This window comes from Papilio xuthus, unplaced genomic scaffold (genome assembly GCF_000836235.2).
Source record: "Papilio xuthus unplaced genomic scaffold, Pxut_1.1 DF827679.1, whole genome shotgun sequence".
NCBI classification, from domain to species: domain Eukaryota; kingdom Metazoa; phylum Arthropoda; class Insecta; order Lepidoptera; family Papilionidae; genus Papilio; species Papilio xuthus.
In genome coordinates this window covers 6,136,533-6,156,402 of record NW_013530970.1, presented here as the reverse complement: position 1 = coordinate 6,156,402, position 19,870 = coordinate 6,136,533, and the positions used below count along the sequence as shown (strand labels likewise).

General features: G+C 47.9%; 1 protein-coding gene and 1 non-coding gene across 2 annotated transcripts; both read left to right on the top strand.

The window, feature by feature from the left end:
- Nucleotides 1-3,701: 3,701 nt before the first annotated feature.
- LOC106117574 (uncharacterized) lies at nt 3,702-18,923 on the top strand (the record flags this gene model as incomplete). The annotated part of the gene is made up of 17 exons (XM_013311936.1): nt 3,702-5,047; nt 5,323-5,378; nt 5,594-5,805; nt 5,921-6,314; nt 11,879-12,233; nt 12,449-12,838; nt 12,962-13,113; nt 13,613-13,772; nt 13,843-13,938; nt 14,049-14,173; nt 14,256-14,391; nt 14,440-14,574; nt 14,706-14,837; nt 14,921-15,058; nt 15,142-15,304; nt 15,701-18,364; nt 18,889-18,923. Coding segments are annotated over exons 1-17 (5,388 nt in total), but the record flags the coding sequence as incomplete, so codon positions are not given.
- TRNAC-GCA (transfer RNA cysteine (anticodon GCA)) lies at nt 5,496-5,567 on the top strand. The gene has a single exon. It is a non-coding gene; the product is annotated as a tRNA-Cys (tRNA).
- Nucleotides 18,924-19,870: the final 947 nt, after the last annotated feature.

The window sequence follows — 19,870 nt, the reverse complement described above, 5'->3', positions numbered from 1 at the left end:
AGGTGTATGCGGCGAGTGGCGAGCGGCGAGCGGCTGCCGGCGCGGTGCGCGCAATGTATCGATCGTGTGCAGTGCAGTGAGCGGTGACGTAGTGAAGTGGAGGAAGTGGTGCACTGCGGCTTGTGATGCGCACTATATTGTTTTCTATTGCGGTTTTCAATGGCTTATCTTATATAGGCGAATACTAAAATATTCGAGAGAAACAAAATCAACATAAATCTTTGGTCGTATTTGGCATAAAAATAACAGGGTTGTTAGTTAAATGCGGAGGAGATGGTTAAAGCTGCACAAGCAGCAACCCGGCAGCAGTTTAATTACATCTCACTAATGTTATAAATGCGAATGTTTGGATGGATGTTAATCAATAAATGAGTTCGCGTCTCTCAATGTAAGTGATCACTAGTGAATTAGAACACAAATGTTTCTGTTACTTTTTTTAGTATTTTATCATAAATGTATTTTGTATTGTTCGAGGAATATAAATAACGAGGAAGCTTTACGCTTTACAATGCATGTGTTGTACATTCAGTATCGAACCCGAGGGGGAGTGCATCGGCAGTACAACGACTCACCCCAGTGGGGAGCGTGTATGAAGTCAACTACTGCTAATAAAAATCGAATTTTCTACTCAGAGAGCACGTTAAGTTCGTACTTTAGAAGTACGTAAAAGATTAATTCGCTCTACTAACCCCGAAGCCACTTTGGCACACTTTATGGATGTGAACTGTCAGCTCCTTCATAGACAAAGCAACGTGACCGAAACTAGTACTAATATAACATATACACTTAATTAAATAAAAATACCTACTAACCTAAGTAAACTAATATAGTAATTGTACCCTTGCATCGCGAGTATCGTCGACTAACTTTTCTCACGACAAAGAAGTTCCGACATTGTATTGCGTTAGCTAAGCAAATAAAATCGCCGGAATAAGAAGATTTGCGTTGCCTTGTTGTATACGAAGGGCCTCAGAGACACTGACTACCTGCAATCCGTTTCAAATAATAATGTGCTTAATCCGTGTAACATTGTGAAGTCGCTGGATAAGGTACGATTTAAACGATACGTATTTTGTAATTAATAATTGCTTTAAAGCTGTATCTCGCAATTGAAATAAGTGAGTTTAGGTAGTACTGTGACGTCATCTGAATATATCTGAACATTTGATGTACCGGGAGTTGGTGTAAGTGACTCGAGATGGCGCTGGAGATCGGTAAGCAATATAACTTTTTGGATTTAAAATATAAAAATCAACCTTTTTCCTTCGTAAAAGTCGATAAAAATGTTCCTTAGCATGACAAATGATTATTCTAAGCACAACTAATTTGAAATAAATACATAATATATTTACTTATTTACTATTGTATATATATTGTATCTGTTTGACAATTAGAATAATACGTGTGCTATATGAAAAAGACAATGCAAATAATAGTAGCGAGCGCGCGAGCCGTCTCTCCCCTGCTATCCCCTGCTGTCCCCTGCTGTTCTTCACTTCACTGACTGGCGCTCACTTACCATAGCATTGTTTGTCAGGACTCCATGAAAAAATGTGTTACTGATCGCGCAGCTGCAAATCCGAGACAGCCTCAATACTTATGATATGATTACAATACGAATATGTATATGGACAATACCGACCACAAAACAATCATCCTTGTTCTTATAATTAGGAAGTATTCGTGAATATTTATTGCGAAATGTTGCGGCGATAAAATAACGATGGCGGAAACGAAAGGAATTCTCTCACGACGAAAATATCCGGAAATCAGTCGCCGGCGCCGTCGAGTTTCCGAACGCATTATCCCTGACCCTGACATCATTATCCCGAAATTGTCGCTTTTAAATGATGTCACATCAATTTTTATTTATTTATTTATTGAATTATATGAAAATACACACAAATGGTATACTTATATGCTATACATTTGTGAAAACCGTATCAGTGCACACGAATTCATTGATATGTAGAAAAAACCAACATTTAATCGAAAATGCTACAATAATTGTTTTGGATACTAGGTCTAGTCGGTACACGTCCATGTTACTGAGCGCCCAGCTCTCTCTCCCTCTCTTATGTATATTCGCAAATGTTGACACATAGCAAGAGATATTCATTCAGCTGTCGGAAGAAGTAGCTACGTCACATGACGAGGCAGACGGGGCGCGTGGGCGGGACAGGGTCTGTAGGTGAGTAGGAGGGGGGGGGGGGCTAGAGACAAGCTGCTTACACTTTCATCTCAGACAATAGTTACAAGTAAACATTTAGGAGTGGAGCAGGATTCAGTCCGTCATATCTTTGGGGAACACATCCGCTGGCACATGGCATAACGCCCTCACGTGATTACAAAAAACTTCACGCGACCATTTATGACACTATCTTGTTTATGTAGACTTTATCCTGTAGGATTCCATCACCAAAACGTTCGTTTAAATACTTCGACCTCTACAATTCGATTTCTCTTCGTTTAATCATCGGAGAGGCTGGATTTTTATCACAATTTTTTCCGAGAAAATGATAGAGATAAGTTTTATTCGAATTTTGATTCGCATCTGCGGCAGTGGAAACCCAGCGATGCTCGCAGTGTGATAAGTGAAGTCGACCGTTTGTGATTGTGTCAGTCACTCGTTCGCGTTCACTTACCAAAACCGTCGCGTATTCTGTGCTCTGCGCATGTAATTACATATTGCAAAAGTTTATTTGTAAATAATTGATTTGAATTAGTTTCGTTGCGCCGAATAGTTTTGATTTATTGTTGCTTCAATTGTAATATTTACAGGTGGAGGGAGGCTCCCACAGGTCAGATACTGTTATCAAGATAACACTTTTATATAACGCGTGGTTTGTGTGCGTGTGCGTAATCATACTAAATCTACCTTTTTTGTGAATTCTGATAAGGAGGCGTTACGGTGTGCTGTGGTGTTGTGTGTGATGTTTCACAGTCATCAGCTGCTGCCTTATGCCTTGATGGTTTAATAGTTAATAGTTGTAAATGTATTATACCATTCGAGCCGCGGTGTCGGCCGGCGGCAGCGGCTGAAACACCTCAAGATCATACATCTTCAACTAGCTTGTTAGTGATACTCCTCCTGTTGGGTTCGTCACAGCTTAAATTTGTATAACGAGTGATAGTTTTTCACTACCACATGCGTCTATGGCTCAGCGATTAGCGACTTACAATCTGCTTGTCCTGGGTGGATCCTCGTTATGTACTATTTGATTAACGAATTACATTTGTATATTCTCTCGTTCTTACGGTGAAGAAAAACATCGTGATGTAACCTGTACATGTCACGAAAATCACTCTAAAGATATGTGAGAAGTCAGCTTAGGGTAGACTCAGGCGTGGGGGGACGTGTGTGAGCTGAAGACGACATAATTATAACAAAGTATAGGGGACAGCAGCAGTAGCAGCTGCGGCAGGCACACCCACACCGCTGCGCTGCGCCCTACTGGTTACTACATAGCAAACTTGTATAAACAGAATAAATCTATTTCCATATTAGCAAGTCTGCGTAGGATTTCGCAAGTTGTTGCGCAATATAATATACACCTTGAAATTCTCTTTTGCATAATATCTTTAGTTTGTTTTGTATAGTGTACAGTGTGCAGTGTACAGTGTACAGTGTGTACACAATACATTATATAAATCAATAAATACAAAAATCACAGAAATCGTGGAAACATTTACATTCTAGCATCAAGAGTATTCGCTTTTAATGTCCAGAAATAAAAAGTGAACTCAAACGTATGGTCTGATGCAAACATGGTAACAAAACATTGCCCCGATTTAAATAAGAAAGTGAGCGGCGTCGCGTCGCGTCCGTGTGTGCCGGCGCAGCGTGTGGGCAGCGCTTGCACCGGCGGAGGCGCCCGAGCCGGACAGCGTCACCTTACTCTGATACACTCGGCCTGGCCTGAGCCACATCGCGCACCTTACCCTGCTCGTACTCAGCTGTGATCAAACGACACATCTGTGCGGTGGAATCATTGCCACTGCCAATGGCACTGAGGCATTGGCACGCCAAAATGGTCGCGGATATGAGCTTCGCATTTAGTGGGAATGTGTCAGGGCTGGGGCCTTATAATTAGACATTAGGCTTTTCATAAAAAAGTCTACTTGTTGACTTGGATACCTAATGTTTGTCTGTGTGTAGCGAGAGTGACGTCACGCGCGATAACACAGCCCGGTGCGGTCCTGGCGGCTGTCTCTTAGGTCAAGGTGGTGAATACGATACAATTTGCCGGTCGTAGGACGTATAGGCCTACTCATTGTCCGACAAACATCTGCCTCCTCTGCCCTGATGACATACGCATCATGTTAGTGCTTGCGTATTTGTGTAGATGGCGTTCTGACCAAACAAACAGAACTTTATTATACAATTCTAATGTCATCATTCCTTGCATCGTTTACCATTTTTGTGCGAAATTATTTTACTTTTAAACTTCAAATAAAGTAAGACTTAAGTTTGGTAGTATAACAAAGTATACCTAAGAGAAAGGACAAAGGACAGCACAGGTATCGAGTTATCGTCGTTATCGCACCGATGTTATCCCCGCTACGAGCGCTACCACAACGAGTGTTCCCACTACTTCGTCCGCTTGTTTATTTTATCACAAAATCTATAAAAAATAAACCTATATTAAATCTGTACAGGTGTTATGTTGATTACTGGGAATAAAACGGACTTATGGACAGACAGAAACATTAAATATTTTGATATTACAAACGGACAATATAACAATAAATTATTATAGCTGGCTTTTATTTGAATTTTGGACTTTTAATTGAAAGGAATGTGATGATATTGACAATGTCATTTTGACATAAGACACCTAGAGATTATTCAGTAAAGTGTGACATGAAACATAAATGTATTTTAAATATAATTGAAACTGAAAGCGACATAACTGCTGCACGGAGCAAATGCTAAAATAATTATCTAATAATACGCTAATAAAATAATTTATTTTGTTTTATAAGAGAAAAGTTAGTTAAGATGTGGGCAGGAGTACGAAGGACAAGAGAATATAAATTTATTGTGGTAATCACAAACACTAATCAATAATGATAGTGACGACGTTTGAGGCGATAACAGCAGTGCGGCCGCGGTGCGACACCCCGCGCGACATCCCGCGCTGCACTTCTTGCCGGCGCAGCGCTGCGCACTTTTTATTACTTTTTGTTTTTTACGTTATGTTAAGTAGTAATGGTAGGTGGTTACTGGAAAATCCCGTCTTCATCTTAGTTGCTAACAATGATAGGCAGCGGTAAACAAAATTGTTTAAATTAGTGAAATAAAAGAGTAATTGATTGCAGATCGAGGAGGTAATGCAGCAGAAGGCGCCGCGAGTGCCTGCTGATATTAAACAATTGTAAGTTGTGTTCTTGTTATTTCTTCATTTTTTACAATCGTTGTTTTTCAAATAAAAAGTACTTTTGCGATTGAGGTAAAAGTTATTTATTGAAAAATTCACACAAATGTATACGCAGGGGATATAGCTCAGTGGTAGAGCATTCGACTGCAGATCGAGAGGTCCCCGGTTCAAACCCGGGTGTCCCCTTACGATTTTTTTTTGTTTTCTTTTAGACAACCTCAGTACGAGTCAAGTCGAGCTAGCAATTCTAGCCTCCAGGGTGTGCGCAGGCGGCTGTCGGCTAACTTTTTCAAGGCGACGTTCAGTTCGCGCAGCAAGGCGGTCTCCGCCCCCCGCGCCCCCTACGCCACACGCTCCGTCGAGGACACCACTAAGATAGGCAACGCAGAGGCAAAACCTGTCACTAGAAACAGACCTAGATCAGGTTGGAACTGTGTCCTCCACACTTCAATGCTTTTTGTCTTTTCTTGCTCTACGTAATTATACTTGCTAATATGTCCGTATATATACTTTATTAATACGAAACAATACGTTTCTAGTGTCTCATTTAGAAGACGTAAAGTTGAAATCTAGAAAGGGCATCGAGCGTTCGAAGCCTGTAAGCCGGCTAGAAAGGCCCGCGCGCCCCGAGCGGCCCGCACGCTCCTCCCGGGCGCCACAGCCACCCCCCGACCACCAGGTCGAGCCCGAGCCCATACACCGAAAGCCTCAAACTAAAACCTCAAATGTCATACTTGAAATCGTCAAGAGGTCTGTTACTCCGAAACAAGTTCGGAAAGGTGTTACGAACGAGGGCGCGAGCCTCCTGCCGCCCTCGCTGAAACCCCGAGTGCCGGAGAAGACGAAGCTGCGCCTCAACAAGTTAATAAACAATAACAACGATTGGAGCAACGCCAACGTACACCAGATCACCGCGCCCCCCGTGCCCACGAGGTAAGTCAATGATTTACTGAAACACAACATGTTGTGGATCGTTTCTGTATCACTGATCGAATTATGGACATGTTAGACATACGAATGTGCAATTATGTACATTATTATAGACGTTTAGTTATAGCAATGAGCGCTACATGTAGAATGCGAGACCTGCATCTTGTCTTCTGTAGCAGTAGTCAGAATACGAACTAGGTAATGATTATTTTAGCTCGCTTGATTATTACGTGGTATGCTAACCTTATCTGAATATTGTCATTATACTAGGCCAGTGTCGAATAAAGAACTCTAAACGGCCCAGATCTTAAAAATTGAGTAATTTGCTAGAAACGGGCCATCCAGTCCAGCTGTTTTATATTCAAAGATATACCATACATGTCACTATTTAACAATCGTTACTTGTTGATTTATTGTTTGACTTTTAATTTCTTTTTTATATTTTTTCATGGATTTGTAACTTGTACTTACAGATACCATAATTGACTTCGAGTAGTTGTGAAAATATACGTTTAGCTTTTGAAGTTGGCGCTGATTTAGCAACACGCATATTAGCGAGCCGTACCAGATGTACACATGCCACATGCCTGGAACAATAACCTCTAAGAACATGGGAATAAAGTTGTTTATTAGCTATCCGCAAAACCATGAGTCAGTTCAATACACGTGATAAAGTTAAGCTGTTTTCTCCAATACGTCTATCTCTTTTTATGACACGTGCGTTTCTTTCGAGGTACAAGAGCGTTAAACAGAGAAAGATATCGTTTCTCTAATCCCACGAAATGTATTCCAGTAATGCGATACAACTAAATTGTAATGATAGTTTAAATCGTTGCCAGCCGGTGTCCGATGAGTGTTTTTGCATCGGTTGGATAATAAAATAATGTGTGAGCGGTGCTGCGACGACCGATGGAATTTTAAAACGCGAAGCGAGTTTGTACTGTGTGGTCAGTAGCGTTGTGATCGAGCCGGTGCTATTATTGAAACTTTGTTGCGTTTGACGTTTACAATTAAAGTATTGGCAATTCAGTCATGGTGTGTGTTATGTGTGTGAATTAGTGCAAATGTGACGTGGCAGTGATCAGGGTGGTTGTTTGCGAGCTGCGGCGTCGCGGTCGGTGCGCGGCGGCGGCGAGCAGATGTGGCCTGCCTGCCTGCCTGTGACAACACAACACTTGTGACCATGTCGTGTTTGCATCTCCTAGTTACTCGTTTCTTTTCCTTTATTCATGTGTATAGCTATGGTTTCTTACTTAACGAAGTTCTATTACAATATGGCACTCGGAATACTACATATGAGAGCAGGGCAATATTTAATATAAAGTTTATTTTTTTATGTAATTTGTTAGGGAAGTCAATTTTGTCCGTTGTTTTTGAATTTGAAAAGTCTTTGATTAATTGCAGTTCAAAGCTCACACAAGCCGTTAATTTAATAAACGTAGTGAAGCGAAGGGCAGGAGGCAGGCAGTACGGCTGAAGCTGAGAGCGCTGCCACTGACGCTGTCACTGGCGTACCACATGAACACGGCTGTGTGGCGCTGCCGCACGTCTTGCCGTACATTATCAATAAAGCCTCTAGCCTTACACGCTGCCACAAAAGCAAAACGGAAACGAAGCGAAAAACAATCGCGACTGAATCTTCAAATTTAGCGACAAAGTGCCATTAACCTAATGGTTAAGGGTAAAAACATTCGATTACGTGTTCGAGAGTTCGAATCCCTTCATTCCGTTATTATTGTTGTAATCATGATATCCTAGCACAAGCCTAGAAGTTAATCGGAATTGGAATTGTTTCAACAAAGTAAAAAAATGTGAGTAGTGCGCAGCTCAGTACCAGCTGCGACAATATTAACCTTTAACATACAGCTGCATCATTTATTATTCCGCTCATTGTTGGCACTTCTCAATATGTACCTATTTACCTTTTGTCCCACACGGCCGCCAAAACCATCGCCAGAAATATGGATGCTTGCGTTGCGTCTTCAGTTTTGTTATACAAATGAACATAGCAGCAAGTAGCCGTAGTGTGTAGTAACAGTAACAGTAGCGTTATAAAATTTCATTGTGGTAAAGATGTAATTAGTGGCTAAATAAATACACAAGCGTACATTATTTGTAGAGACGCGAGTGAGGGTACGTATGTTCTTGACGCTATCTGTTAGTTAGTGACCTCATAGCGCGACGCCGCCGTCGCCGCCACGTGAATTGAGGTCTCCTTATTATTTAGTTATTGACATCCGCTCTCACCATGCATAACGCATACCAAAACATTTATAATTATCACGTAGTAATGTCTGCATTGCTCCAACGAATTATAAATAGTTGCGCAGGTCTGATGTGATGGTAAAGTCGCTATTGTACATCTCAAAAAAGTCAGAGATGGCAGCCCTTTAAGTTTTCTCTCAATAACCATTGTTTGCTTCAGAATCCAATTTAAAAGTCGCACGTTATTTGTGATGCAATTTTTTAGTATTCCATACCTTGAAAGAAAAAAAAGGCAACCCTTATGGGATCATTTTGATGTTCGTCTGTCTGTCTGTTAAGAAACTTTCTTCGGGTTTAATATTAATCCGTATCAAAATAAAGGAAGTTTTTTTAACATTAGTATGATTATTTCACATAGTTAACAAGTAGTGAAAGTATGTACATGCGATCAAAATCAAAAAAATAACCGCATCCGAAGGTCTTACTAACAGACGGACAGTAACATTTGAATGACAAAAGGTACTATATATATGACAGGAAAGAGATCAGGCGTATGTACCTTCCCACTCAAACAAAGTTGGAGCGGGCCACTAGTTTAAATTAAAGTATTCGACTTGCATCTACGTCATATATCATCTACGTCAATACAATAGTATCGCCCCGCGCCCCGCGCCCCCCTCGTGCGCCGCACCCGCTTGCGGTACACAATCGGCAAACAAATCGAGCTGTATAAGGGATGTATGAGGGCATGACTAGTAAACATATTCAATTTGATATGTGAACAAACAAAGTGCCCGCTGATTTGAGTTAAAAATGACGATACATTGAGTAGTAAAATTGAATCATTGTCGCGGTGGAGTGGATGATGTGATCGCCGAATGCCAGTGATAGTTTCATCATCCGCTGCCGCTGCACTCTCGACCAGCACTTCATGATCACTCACTGGTCGCTGGCAGATTTAATATCAGATAACGTTGTTTTCCATTCGATATAATAATATTATAAATGTTCTTATTCATTTACTTTAAACATTTTGTATACTCATGGAAAAATGGTTCTAGTGACCGTTCATTGAATTACTGCTAGGTACATTAATTGAAATTTGTTGCGGCGGCCTCCGTTCCATTTTATTAATCACTGCCTACAAACGTAAAATTGTGGGTATCAGCAACTGGAAGGGACGGCTTTGGTTCCCACGGTGTAACGTCATCTAAATGAAGCGAGCACAGATCACGTTATAATCTAAAGAAATGAAGATTTTCCACCTCGATGTCCGTTCACAGCCTGTACGTGTATCAGGTGTTCACCCCATGCGGTGCCAGTGTTCAAATCAAGGTACACAGGCGCTAGTGGTGCTGTCCATACGATTTACTTGTATTGCACCGCTTCTCTTAAAGCACGTTATTTAGGTACATTTTTTTTCTTTAAGTCATATGACGCCGCATGACCATGTTTTATCTAACACGTTTTTCTATTTATTTTTTGAGTGAATAAATAACGATGTATCCGCAAGATAGTAAACGCAAAAAAAACATTAATTCAAAGCGATCGTCACTCACATAGCGGACGTAACATGCTTGATAAATACTTTTAAAAGTTTCTGTAGAATTTGCTTAATTTTATAATTGATTTATACTTCAAACTACAATAATTTATACGGCAGTTAGTCTGCAATTGCACGACGAGCACGACACTAACGACGAACACTTAGGAGCGGTTGCTGTGTCGCGTTTACTCAGCGTGGAAACCTCGTTGTAAGCACAGCTTTTCTCAGACCTTTCTCACGTGTGGGCCAAGCGCACGCGGCGTGCACATGCGATTCTCCACTCTGTTGCGTATAGTATGCGACATGTATCCGCGTGCGCCTGTCGCGTTGTGTCGCGTTGTGTCGCGTTTTGTCGCGTTTTGTCGCGTTTTATTGTGCAATACTCTCATTTCCAAGTGAAAATGAAATTGAACGTTTTTAAAATTGGCAAAGCGCGCTCGTTTCTCACTGTTGTTGCATTATATATAAGCGTTTCTTTTTATTGTTTCCTTCAGCTCTAAATTGTTTCGTAAGAACAGAGAAACGCGGTGTTCAAAAGAAATGCTAAACTTGTTTAAGAGTGGCGTTACTTTGGGCTGGTGCTATGAAAGCGCAGCCGATGAGCACGCTCAGATTACCTTAGTAGGTTTACCAATGGCTACTTATTTTGATATACAAGTTCTTGCCTACGCCTACGAAGTTAGGTTCTGGTGCGTTCCTTTTCGTGGGATTACAACGAGGCTAGTCCATTGACTTGTATACATTGACAGCCTATATGTTGTTGTATTTCGGGGCTATTTGTTTTCGTTATTTTGGTGCTAATGACGGTAGCTGTTGGTAGGGGTAATGAAGGCAGAGGCCTGTCCCTATCTGTACTGGTCAGTGTACAATTCTCATACAATCCTGTTTCGAATAGATAACATCTTATTCTAGGTATCTTTAAAGATTTCCCCCACTATTCAATATCTTCAAGTAAAATAATGACAAAAAATAATGGGACTTGAAGCTCTTTATCCAGCTGGAACTGGTGCCTATCTACTATTTGTAACCAGCAAGTCAATTAATTACCTTATAAATATATATATATATATATATGCTTTTCTTAACGGACAGACATACCGGTTTTATTTATATGATTATAAAAAATAATTTTTAATTTTTTACTTGCTTTCGAATAGGAAATGTTTTTTTCAAAGATTTTTTTCTTAAAGCTTTTCAGTATGCGGTCAATTTCTTTAATGTAACACTGACAAGTCGGTCTTGAGTTATCTGTAGGATTGTAGGCACCTTAGTTTGTCGAAGCAGTTAATTATCCTTTTCGAGACTCAGCAACGTCGTAAGCAGTCGCGACCTCACTATCTATGCCCATGTTTCCAATTACAATCAAAATGATAACTATCAAAAAAATAAGGAAAACTTTCAAAAAGTTTACTCATGTTTTTTGAATATCTGATGGGCCAAATGGTCTATATTTTTCATTAATGGATGTTTTTGAGTGCCCGCATTAGGGAAAGGCAATAACTAGGAGATGCAAGCCGAGCGGTCGCTCGATTCATATCTTAGACGCCTCTTGAAGGCAAAAGATGGTATATATAGGTAGTTAGCATAGATGGTTAGTGAGCCCACTTAATTAGTGTTGCAATTAGTAGGTGTCGTCTGCGTGCTGCTCGAAATCGGTCGCTCAGCTGCGCATTGCGCACCGCATACAGAACGGTTCGTGATTAAGACGAGCGGTTGTGGGCGCGCGCGCCATGCCACACACGAACTACACCGATCAGTGATACGAAACGAACATGCGATAGCGCAAGATGATGAAGTTCAAATCGTTGTTCCGTAGAGGGCAACAGGGAAAACAGGAGCCCGCGCTCAAGGGCGCGCCCTCCATCTCCAGCCTCGACTCGAAGCACCACAAGGTCGCGCCGGCGCGGGACAAGCCGCTCAAGATCTTCGGCTCCAAAGAGAAACTGCACAAGGCGCATAAGAAGCGAGAACCGGAGCCGGGCGACAACAATGCCGTGGCGGAGGAGGGCGGGCCGGCCGATGCGGGCGGCACGGGCGCGCTGAGGGAATACGGCAGTGCCGAGGAGCTGGGCTCGCGGCGTGGCTCGCAGGAGTGCGTCAGCTTGCCCGTCACACTGGACTCCCAGATGCACGCCTTCCATCTCGACCTGCGCCCCCGCCCGCCCTCTGAGGTACGACTAAATTTACTTTATTATTCCCGGTCGGGAGTCTCACGGAAGGAAGGTCTTTTGAGGGGCGTCCGGACCCGCCGGCCACCTCTATTACCTCCAATGTCACCTATGATAACGTATTTCTACCGTGACAATGGAAGCTATATTTAGTAATTTAAAAATGAAATTATTTTCAACGCATGATTACGTTAATTAGTTATGGTTTCATGTTGCAGGTGTCGACGGGGTCGACCGAGGCCGTGGAGAACGAAGGCCCGGTGGGGTGCGAGGGCGCGGTGGAGCTCGAGGGCGAGGACGAGGCGGCGGCGCTGCGACGCGAGGTGGCGGCGGGCCAGGCGGAGCGCGCTAGGCTGGCGGCGCGGCTGTCGGAGGCGGCGAGCGAGGCGGCGCGGCTGCGCGGGGAGGTGGGGCGGCTGCGCGCGCAGGAGGCGGAGCGCGCGGCCGCCGTGGAGCGTCTGGCGGACGAGAACGGCGCGCTGCGGGCGCGGCTGCGCGGCGTCGCGCACTCACCGCTCTCCGACAGCGAGAAGCGGCAGCTGCTGCTGGCGCCGGCGCCGCGCCGCATGCACTCCTCAGCGCCGGCCTCCATAGCGCTCGCGCACAATGTCGGTATCGGCGTATCTCTTCTCACAACAAAAATCTCTCGTTTACGTTCCCCGACAATATATATTTATTTATTTATTTATTTATTTATATATTTTGAACCCGTTCATTGAAACGTGCCGCAGGGCGAAGGCGAGGGAGAGGCGGAGGGCGAGGGCGAGAGTGCGGTCGAGGCGGGCACGCCGGAGTGGGACAAGCACTCGTCGTCGTCGCTGAGCGAGGTGTCGGTGGCGTGCCTGCAGGACCGCATCCTGCAGATGGAGGAGCATCACTACAGGTGCGAGTGACGCCGGAGCAGCTCATCTGCTTTTCAGTTAATTATGTGTCAATTTGTAAATGAATATTTACATTACTGAGGGGACGTGACCGGGGCGTTGCGGGCGCGCAGGGGCACGTCTCGGGGCGCGGCCGTCGGCGCGAGGTACACACCGCCCTTGTCCAACCCCTCGGACCTGCAGATCCCACATTTCTCTGTATATCTACTCCGCTCGGTCATCGGCCTATTCATTATATCATAGAGGACTTTACCGGCTAGGAGCTTGAGATATAATAAATGCGTCATTATCATTGAGCTAGGCCTGTTCGATAAATTGAATTCAATTAATATAATATTCGCTGCTAGAAATCGAGCTGTAACGAATTTACCCAGAGTTACATTAAAACATCGGATTGCCTACTGCATAAACCTTTTTCTGAAGATGTGTATGATGTTGATGTCGAAGGCGGTAGATGTAGAGTGTAGGAGGCGGTGTAGTGAGTATGTGCGGTGTGTGCAGCACGAGCGAGGAGCTGCAGGCGACCCTGGCGGAGCTGGCGGACCTGCAGACGCAGCTGGCGGACGCGCACGCGGACAACGAGCGGCTGGCGGACGAGAAGCAGGTGCTGCTCGAGTCGCTCTGCCGCCAGACGGAGAAGCTGGAGGACAGCAGGACCAAGGTACCGGCGTCCGCGCCCTCATAACGTGCAGCTCGCATACAGTACAGTACAGCCTCACACCGGTCTCCAGGTGGACACGCTGCAGGAGCTGCTGCTGCGCGAGGGCGTGGAGCCGGACGCGCTGACCGGCGGCGACCCCGGCCGGCACCTCTACGCCGTGCTCAAGGTACGCCGCAACCGCTTCTCCTCAGTATTTACAGTCTAAATTGCATACACGGTTTTATATCGAATTTATAAGTTAAAAAAGATGGCAATGTGAGAATGTGGATGTGGCAGACGGCGCAGGAGGAGCGGCGCCTGCTGCTCGGCCGGCAGGAGCAGCTGGCGGGCGAGCTGGCGGAGGCGCGCGCCGCACTCGACCGCACCGGCAAGGAGAACGAGACGCTCGCCGACCGCCTGCGGTTAGTTCAACTCTTTTGTTAAGCCGAGAGCGCGAATGTTTGTGAGAATAACGTTAGCGTTGCGCATCGTGCGGGGGGACAGGAGCACGGAGGCGGCACTGGAGCGCGCCGAGTCGAGCCGCGCGCACTGGGAGCAGGAGGCGGGCGCGGCGCGCGAGCTGGCGGGCGCGCGCCAGCACCAGCTGGGCACGCTGGAGGGCCTGCTGGAGGCGGCCAAGGCGAAGCTGGCGGGCGCGGCGGAGGGCGCGGCGGCGGCCGAGGCGGCGGCGGCGGCGGCGGCGCGGCGCGAGGCGGACGCGGCGGCTGCGCGCGCGCACGCGCTGGCCGAGCGCCTGGCGCACGCGCAGCGCCAGCTCGAGCGCGCGCACCACGACGCCCGCAAGCTACACGACGACGCACTGGTACTTCTGCCGCCGCTTCCTGTGCGGTGAACCTTCATCGAGATCTGTGACGATACGCAACCTAGTCTTGTATATTGTAGATATAGAATTTAGACGTGCACTGTACGCGATGTCGCTTGTTACGTGCGCAGGTGTCGCGCAACAACGCCAAGTCGACGATCTCGGAGCTGGAGTTCCAGGTGCAGCAGGCGCGGCAGGAGCGCGCGGCGCTGCAGACGCAGCTGCACTCGCTGCAGGAGACCGTCTCCGAGCTGCAGATCCAGGTGCCGCGGGCGCTCCCTTACCTTGTTCCCGTGTGGGTGTGCGTGTGCGTGTGCGATGCAGTAACGCGAGCGTGTGTGCGCAGGCGCAGCTGGCGGCGGACGAGAAGCTGTCGCTGCTGTCGCGGGCGAGCGAGGCGGCGACGCGCGCCGGGGACCTGGAGCGGCAGCTGCAGGAGACGCGCGCGCGGCTGTCGCAGCTGCAGCGCGACAAGGAGCGCGACGTCGGTATCCCCTCCCCCGCACCTCGTCCTTACCTGCGGCGATGTACGACCGAAGCGGTACCTCGAAGGACGTGTTTTTCCAGGAGGCGGAATGGAAGCAGTTCCAGAGCGACCTGCTGATGACTGTGCGCGTCGCCAACGACTTCAAGACGGAGGCGCAGCGCGAGCTGGAGCGACTCGTGCAGGAGAACAAGGCGGCGCGCGACCGCGTGCGAGCGCTCGAGGACCAGCTGCAGGCACGCCCCGGTGAGCCCCGCCCTCACTCGCCCCCACCCGCCCTCACCCGCCGCATGCCCCCCAACTCCCCTACTACGTAGACACACTTGTACACTTGAGAATGATATTTGCGGATTTTGTCCTTTTTTATTTATATATATTAGCTTGAAGAGTTTTATTACGATGTAATATTGTCCAAGACGCCGCCGCATGTGAGGCGCGCTCCCGCCCCGCCCCGCCCCGCCCCGCCCCGCCGCGCTCCGCGAATGTATTAACGCACCGTCCGCCGCACTAACTGTACATTATGTAGTGCTTCAGCTGTAGTCGCCGTCGAACCACTAACAAACAATTGTCATCACCAGTATCGTGTACATATTCACTTGTAACAAAATACATGTCTAATTATAATTTGATGTGCCAACGCAGGTGTTAACAGGTCGGAATCGTGCGAGAGCGCGCAAAGTCGTTCCGACGACGAGAAAAGCTTTAGCAGGGAGTGTGAAGTCGGCGAGGAGACTGCGGGGCAGGAAGCGGGGCAAGAAGCGGGGCGGGAAGCGGGGCAAGAAACGGGGCGAACAGCGAGGCGGGAAGCGGACGTGTTCCGAGACATCCGCACGCGCTACCTCAGCAGAGTGCACAGCGTGGGCGAGCCGGTGCGGGCCGCGCGGCTCGTGGACCAGGCGTTCCGCAAAACCGGCGCCGCCTTCACGCTGGACATCCGGGACGTCACCACCGACGAGACGAACGACGACGTCAGCAACAACGAGGAATCCTTAGAAAATTGTGGAAGAGACAAACATGAAATATTGTCGGAGGTCGTCCTCGCTCCCTTTGCGAGCAAAGGGTTGCCGAGGCAAAATGCTATCGACTTCTTGGAACGAAAGCTTAGCAGACAAGCCGCATTGGATCTGGAAAGCGTAGAGTGCCGCGAGCCGGCCGCCGCCCGCTACAAATTGCTTTGTAAATCATGGTCGTACGACAGGAGCGGGGGCGGAGCGGGGCCGCGCCGGCTCGCCGCCAGGTCGCTGAGCCTCGACCACGTAAACACCTCCGACGGGTTCCGGAACGCTTTGCAGGAGGCCACCAGCATTGAGTTCCTGCCAGCACTGAGTCGCGGCAGTGATATGTCGCTGTGCACGGACACCTCGGACGCCGTTTTTCTTCCATCTCCCTTAGAAGAAAACAACAACATCTTGGAACTGGAAAACAACAATTGCTTGAACTACAAATTGGATGTTAATTCTAAAGTGATTTGTCGCTCGCCGGATTTACTACGAGACCATACCGGTGTGAAGTCTTCGAGTAGTGATAACTTAACTTTGCTACCTTATTCGTATCCTCTGGAAGATGAGTCGGCACCTCAAAATTTTAACTTAATTGGAGCGCTGCACGAAAATTTGCCGGCACTTATACCTGGCGACAAATTGGAACAAGACTTGAAAAAAGTTAATGCGGAACTGAAGTTAACTTTTAAAGCTGCGTTAAACAGAATTAGAGGAAATGATTCACGCGATGAGCCTCTGCCGGCGCCGGGTGTCGCCGCACCCGTTGCACCCGCTGCACCCGCCGCACCCGTCGCACCCGTCGCACCCGCTGCACCCGCCGCACCCGCTGCACCCACCGCACCCGCCCCACCTGTTACACCCGCCGCATCCGCTGCACCCGCCGCACCTGTTACACCCGATGCAGCAGCCCCACTTGTCACAACCGTCACATCTGTCGCACCTACCGCACACCCAGTATCCGTCATACACGCCGCGGACGATGTAAACAAAAAATTTCCCTCAATAATAAAACGATCCAGGGATGAAAACTTGGGTATCTCAAATAAGGCAGTCATGGATGAATCGGTAGAGGAAACCAAAAAAACAGTGAACACGCCAGCGGTGGACGATGTTACTTATCGTTTGAAAATACACAGCCTGCACGACACCAGCCTCTCCCCCGCTCCCCCCACGCACTACGTGCCCCGCGCACCCACCACGCCCCCGGTGACCGCATGTGCCTCCTCCTACTTACCAAAAGGCAACAAATTAGCCAAAAGTAATGTCAAAACACTTCTAACACCATTGAACATTGTAAATACCAGTATCAGTATTACGGATGGAAAGAGTTCTCCGGTTATTATCAGTCCGGTGTTAATACGACCCATGTTGCTGAGGACCCCCGCGCCCGGCGTACCACCCGCACCCCCCGCACCCCCTGCACCCCCCGCGCCGGCCACGCTCTACTACGACGATATCGACCAGGTGGTGACGGAAGGCCAGAAAACTAGCAAAACACTCCAACTACGCGCTGCTGAAAGTGCTAAAAAGAAAGGAATCTATCAAAAAAATACAAAATCCAAACATTCGCCGTTTCTTTCGTGGAAATCCAGTGAAAATTTAGCGGAGGCCAAAACGCCTAACGCATCGACGAAGCCAAAGGAATCGCCAAAGATTAACATAAGTAAAGTATCAAAAACGCCGGAATGGTTAATAGATAACCACTACTACCGGCCGTTGGAGAACGCCGCGATAGTCCCCGGCGGCGGGCCAGCTCCCCGCGTCCGGGGCTGTTCGGTGACACTCCGCGAACCGCAGGAAAACTACTACGAGGAAATCGGCGAACCCGTCGCCACGCGCGCCGACAACCTCGCCGACGATGACAAGGTCTGCGCAGCCCCGACCTCGGCCGTTCTGCCCGCCCTCGCCAGGGAGGAGCTTCTCAAAGTCCCGCGAAAACCTAGAAGACCCGGGAGGCGGGGAGCGGGGAGACCGCCGGCCGAGCGGGGAGATTCACAAATCGGAACAGACATCGCACAAACTACGCGGGCCGTCATATCTCTAGCGAGATCCCCGAGCGCCAGGGATTTGAAACAGAGGCGCGACGCCTCCGCGAGGGCCGTCGCCCAAACCATGTCGGCACAAACTTATCATACGGAAATTCTCAAACCGAGCGAAATGGGAAAGAGCGAAATTTCGCTCCAGAGACAAGAGGCCAGGCGGGCGGAGGCGCAGCAGCAGGTCAGCACCATGTACCACTGGAAGACTCTGCAGCATAAGCGGCTGTCGCACCCGATACGGTCGCTGAACAGTCCCGCGCCGCTACGTAAGTGAGGCTTGTGTGTGTGAGGGCCGGAGCGCCGCGCCCCGTTCCCCGCTACTCGTGTCCTCTCGCTTGCTTCTCCTTGCTCCCTAACAGTCCTTGCATTTCGTATTGTTCTCTAAAGGTGGAGGTGGTGGTCGCTGGATGTATGTGCTGGGATGCAGCATGTCGAGGTGTCGGTGTACAGGTGGTGGTATCGCTCGCACTCGCGTCACGCGCGAGGCATTATCACTGTGTGCTTTCTTAGGCTTTATGTAAAGTGATTCCGAATGTAAAAAGAAAGTACCGTGCTATGTATAATACTTTAAAAAAGTTATTCTTTCTTTGATAATATGTTTGTAAATGATCCGTGCGAAAGGGTTCGCTTGTTTTTTGTTTGTTTTTTATAACAACGGTTCCGGCTACAATTTAATCTAACCAATGTTATTTTGTCGGTCGAGGGTAACGACCCTCAGTAGAAGTTAACTTAAAAGTGAAATCTGGTGCAGCTCGATGCGGCAGTGTGTTGACCTGTTGTTGTGTTGCAGCGGCGGGCGCGGGGCCGGGGCAGGGGTTGGGGCCGNNNNGGCGGCGGCGCCCGCCCCGCTGCTCACCAGCGCCTCGCTGCAGGATATCATGGCGAGCGCCGCCACGCACCGCCGCGGTAAAGGTATTATTTTTACACGGGAAGAGAATCCATTCCTGGTTTTCCTAACAGAAGTGGCTGAGTAGAAATAATTTGATCTTGTTAAGTTTGGCCCAGTATTGTCTTACGCAAATGTCACGGAGTGAGCGAGATAGCACCGAGTAGAGTTGTCACTGTGCGTGTGTGTGCAGGAGTGAGCCGGCAGGACTCGCGGCTGAGCGTCAAGTCGCTCATCGAGAGCATAGAGAACGCGGCGAAGGCGGCCAAGCAGGCGCCCGCCGCCGAGTGGTCGGCCGCGCCGCCCGACGAGCCGCGCGCCGCCCCTCCCGCCGCCGCCCCCGCCCCCGCCCCGCCCACACCACCCACCTACCTGCAGGTACCACCTCACTTTAAAAATAACCTTCAATTTTTTTATAACGGTGCAAACGAGTGAGCGGCCACCTGAATCGCTGAAAAAGCGAAGTGACGGTTACCCATAGACATCTGCAATTGCAGATGCTTTGTCTATCTTTAATCGACGCAGGAGGGGATGCACAGAAAGAGAGTATTTTCCCTTTCCGTGCATTCCTTCATCCGGAAAATCCACTAGGAATAATATGAAGCCTCCGGTACTACATCAGACCGTACGCGGAATTTCTTCAATTTGACGGCTGTCTTGTGTGTGGTCGTGGCGCGGTACTGCACCGGGCGGACCTTCCAATTCGTGTGAAGATGTAAAAGAGGGCTCTACCCCTGTTAAAACATTATTATTTATTATGTTCTCCTTCTATGTTTATTGATGTTATGTCTAGAGAGATACGTTCACCGCCAGCTGCGTACAATGTACAGTCGATTGTAACAGAACGTGTTTGTCTGCAGGCGGGCGGGGCTGGGGGCGGGGGCGC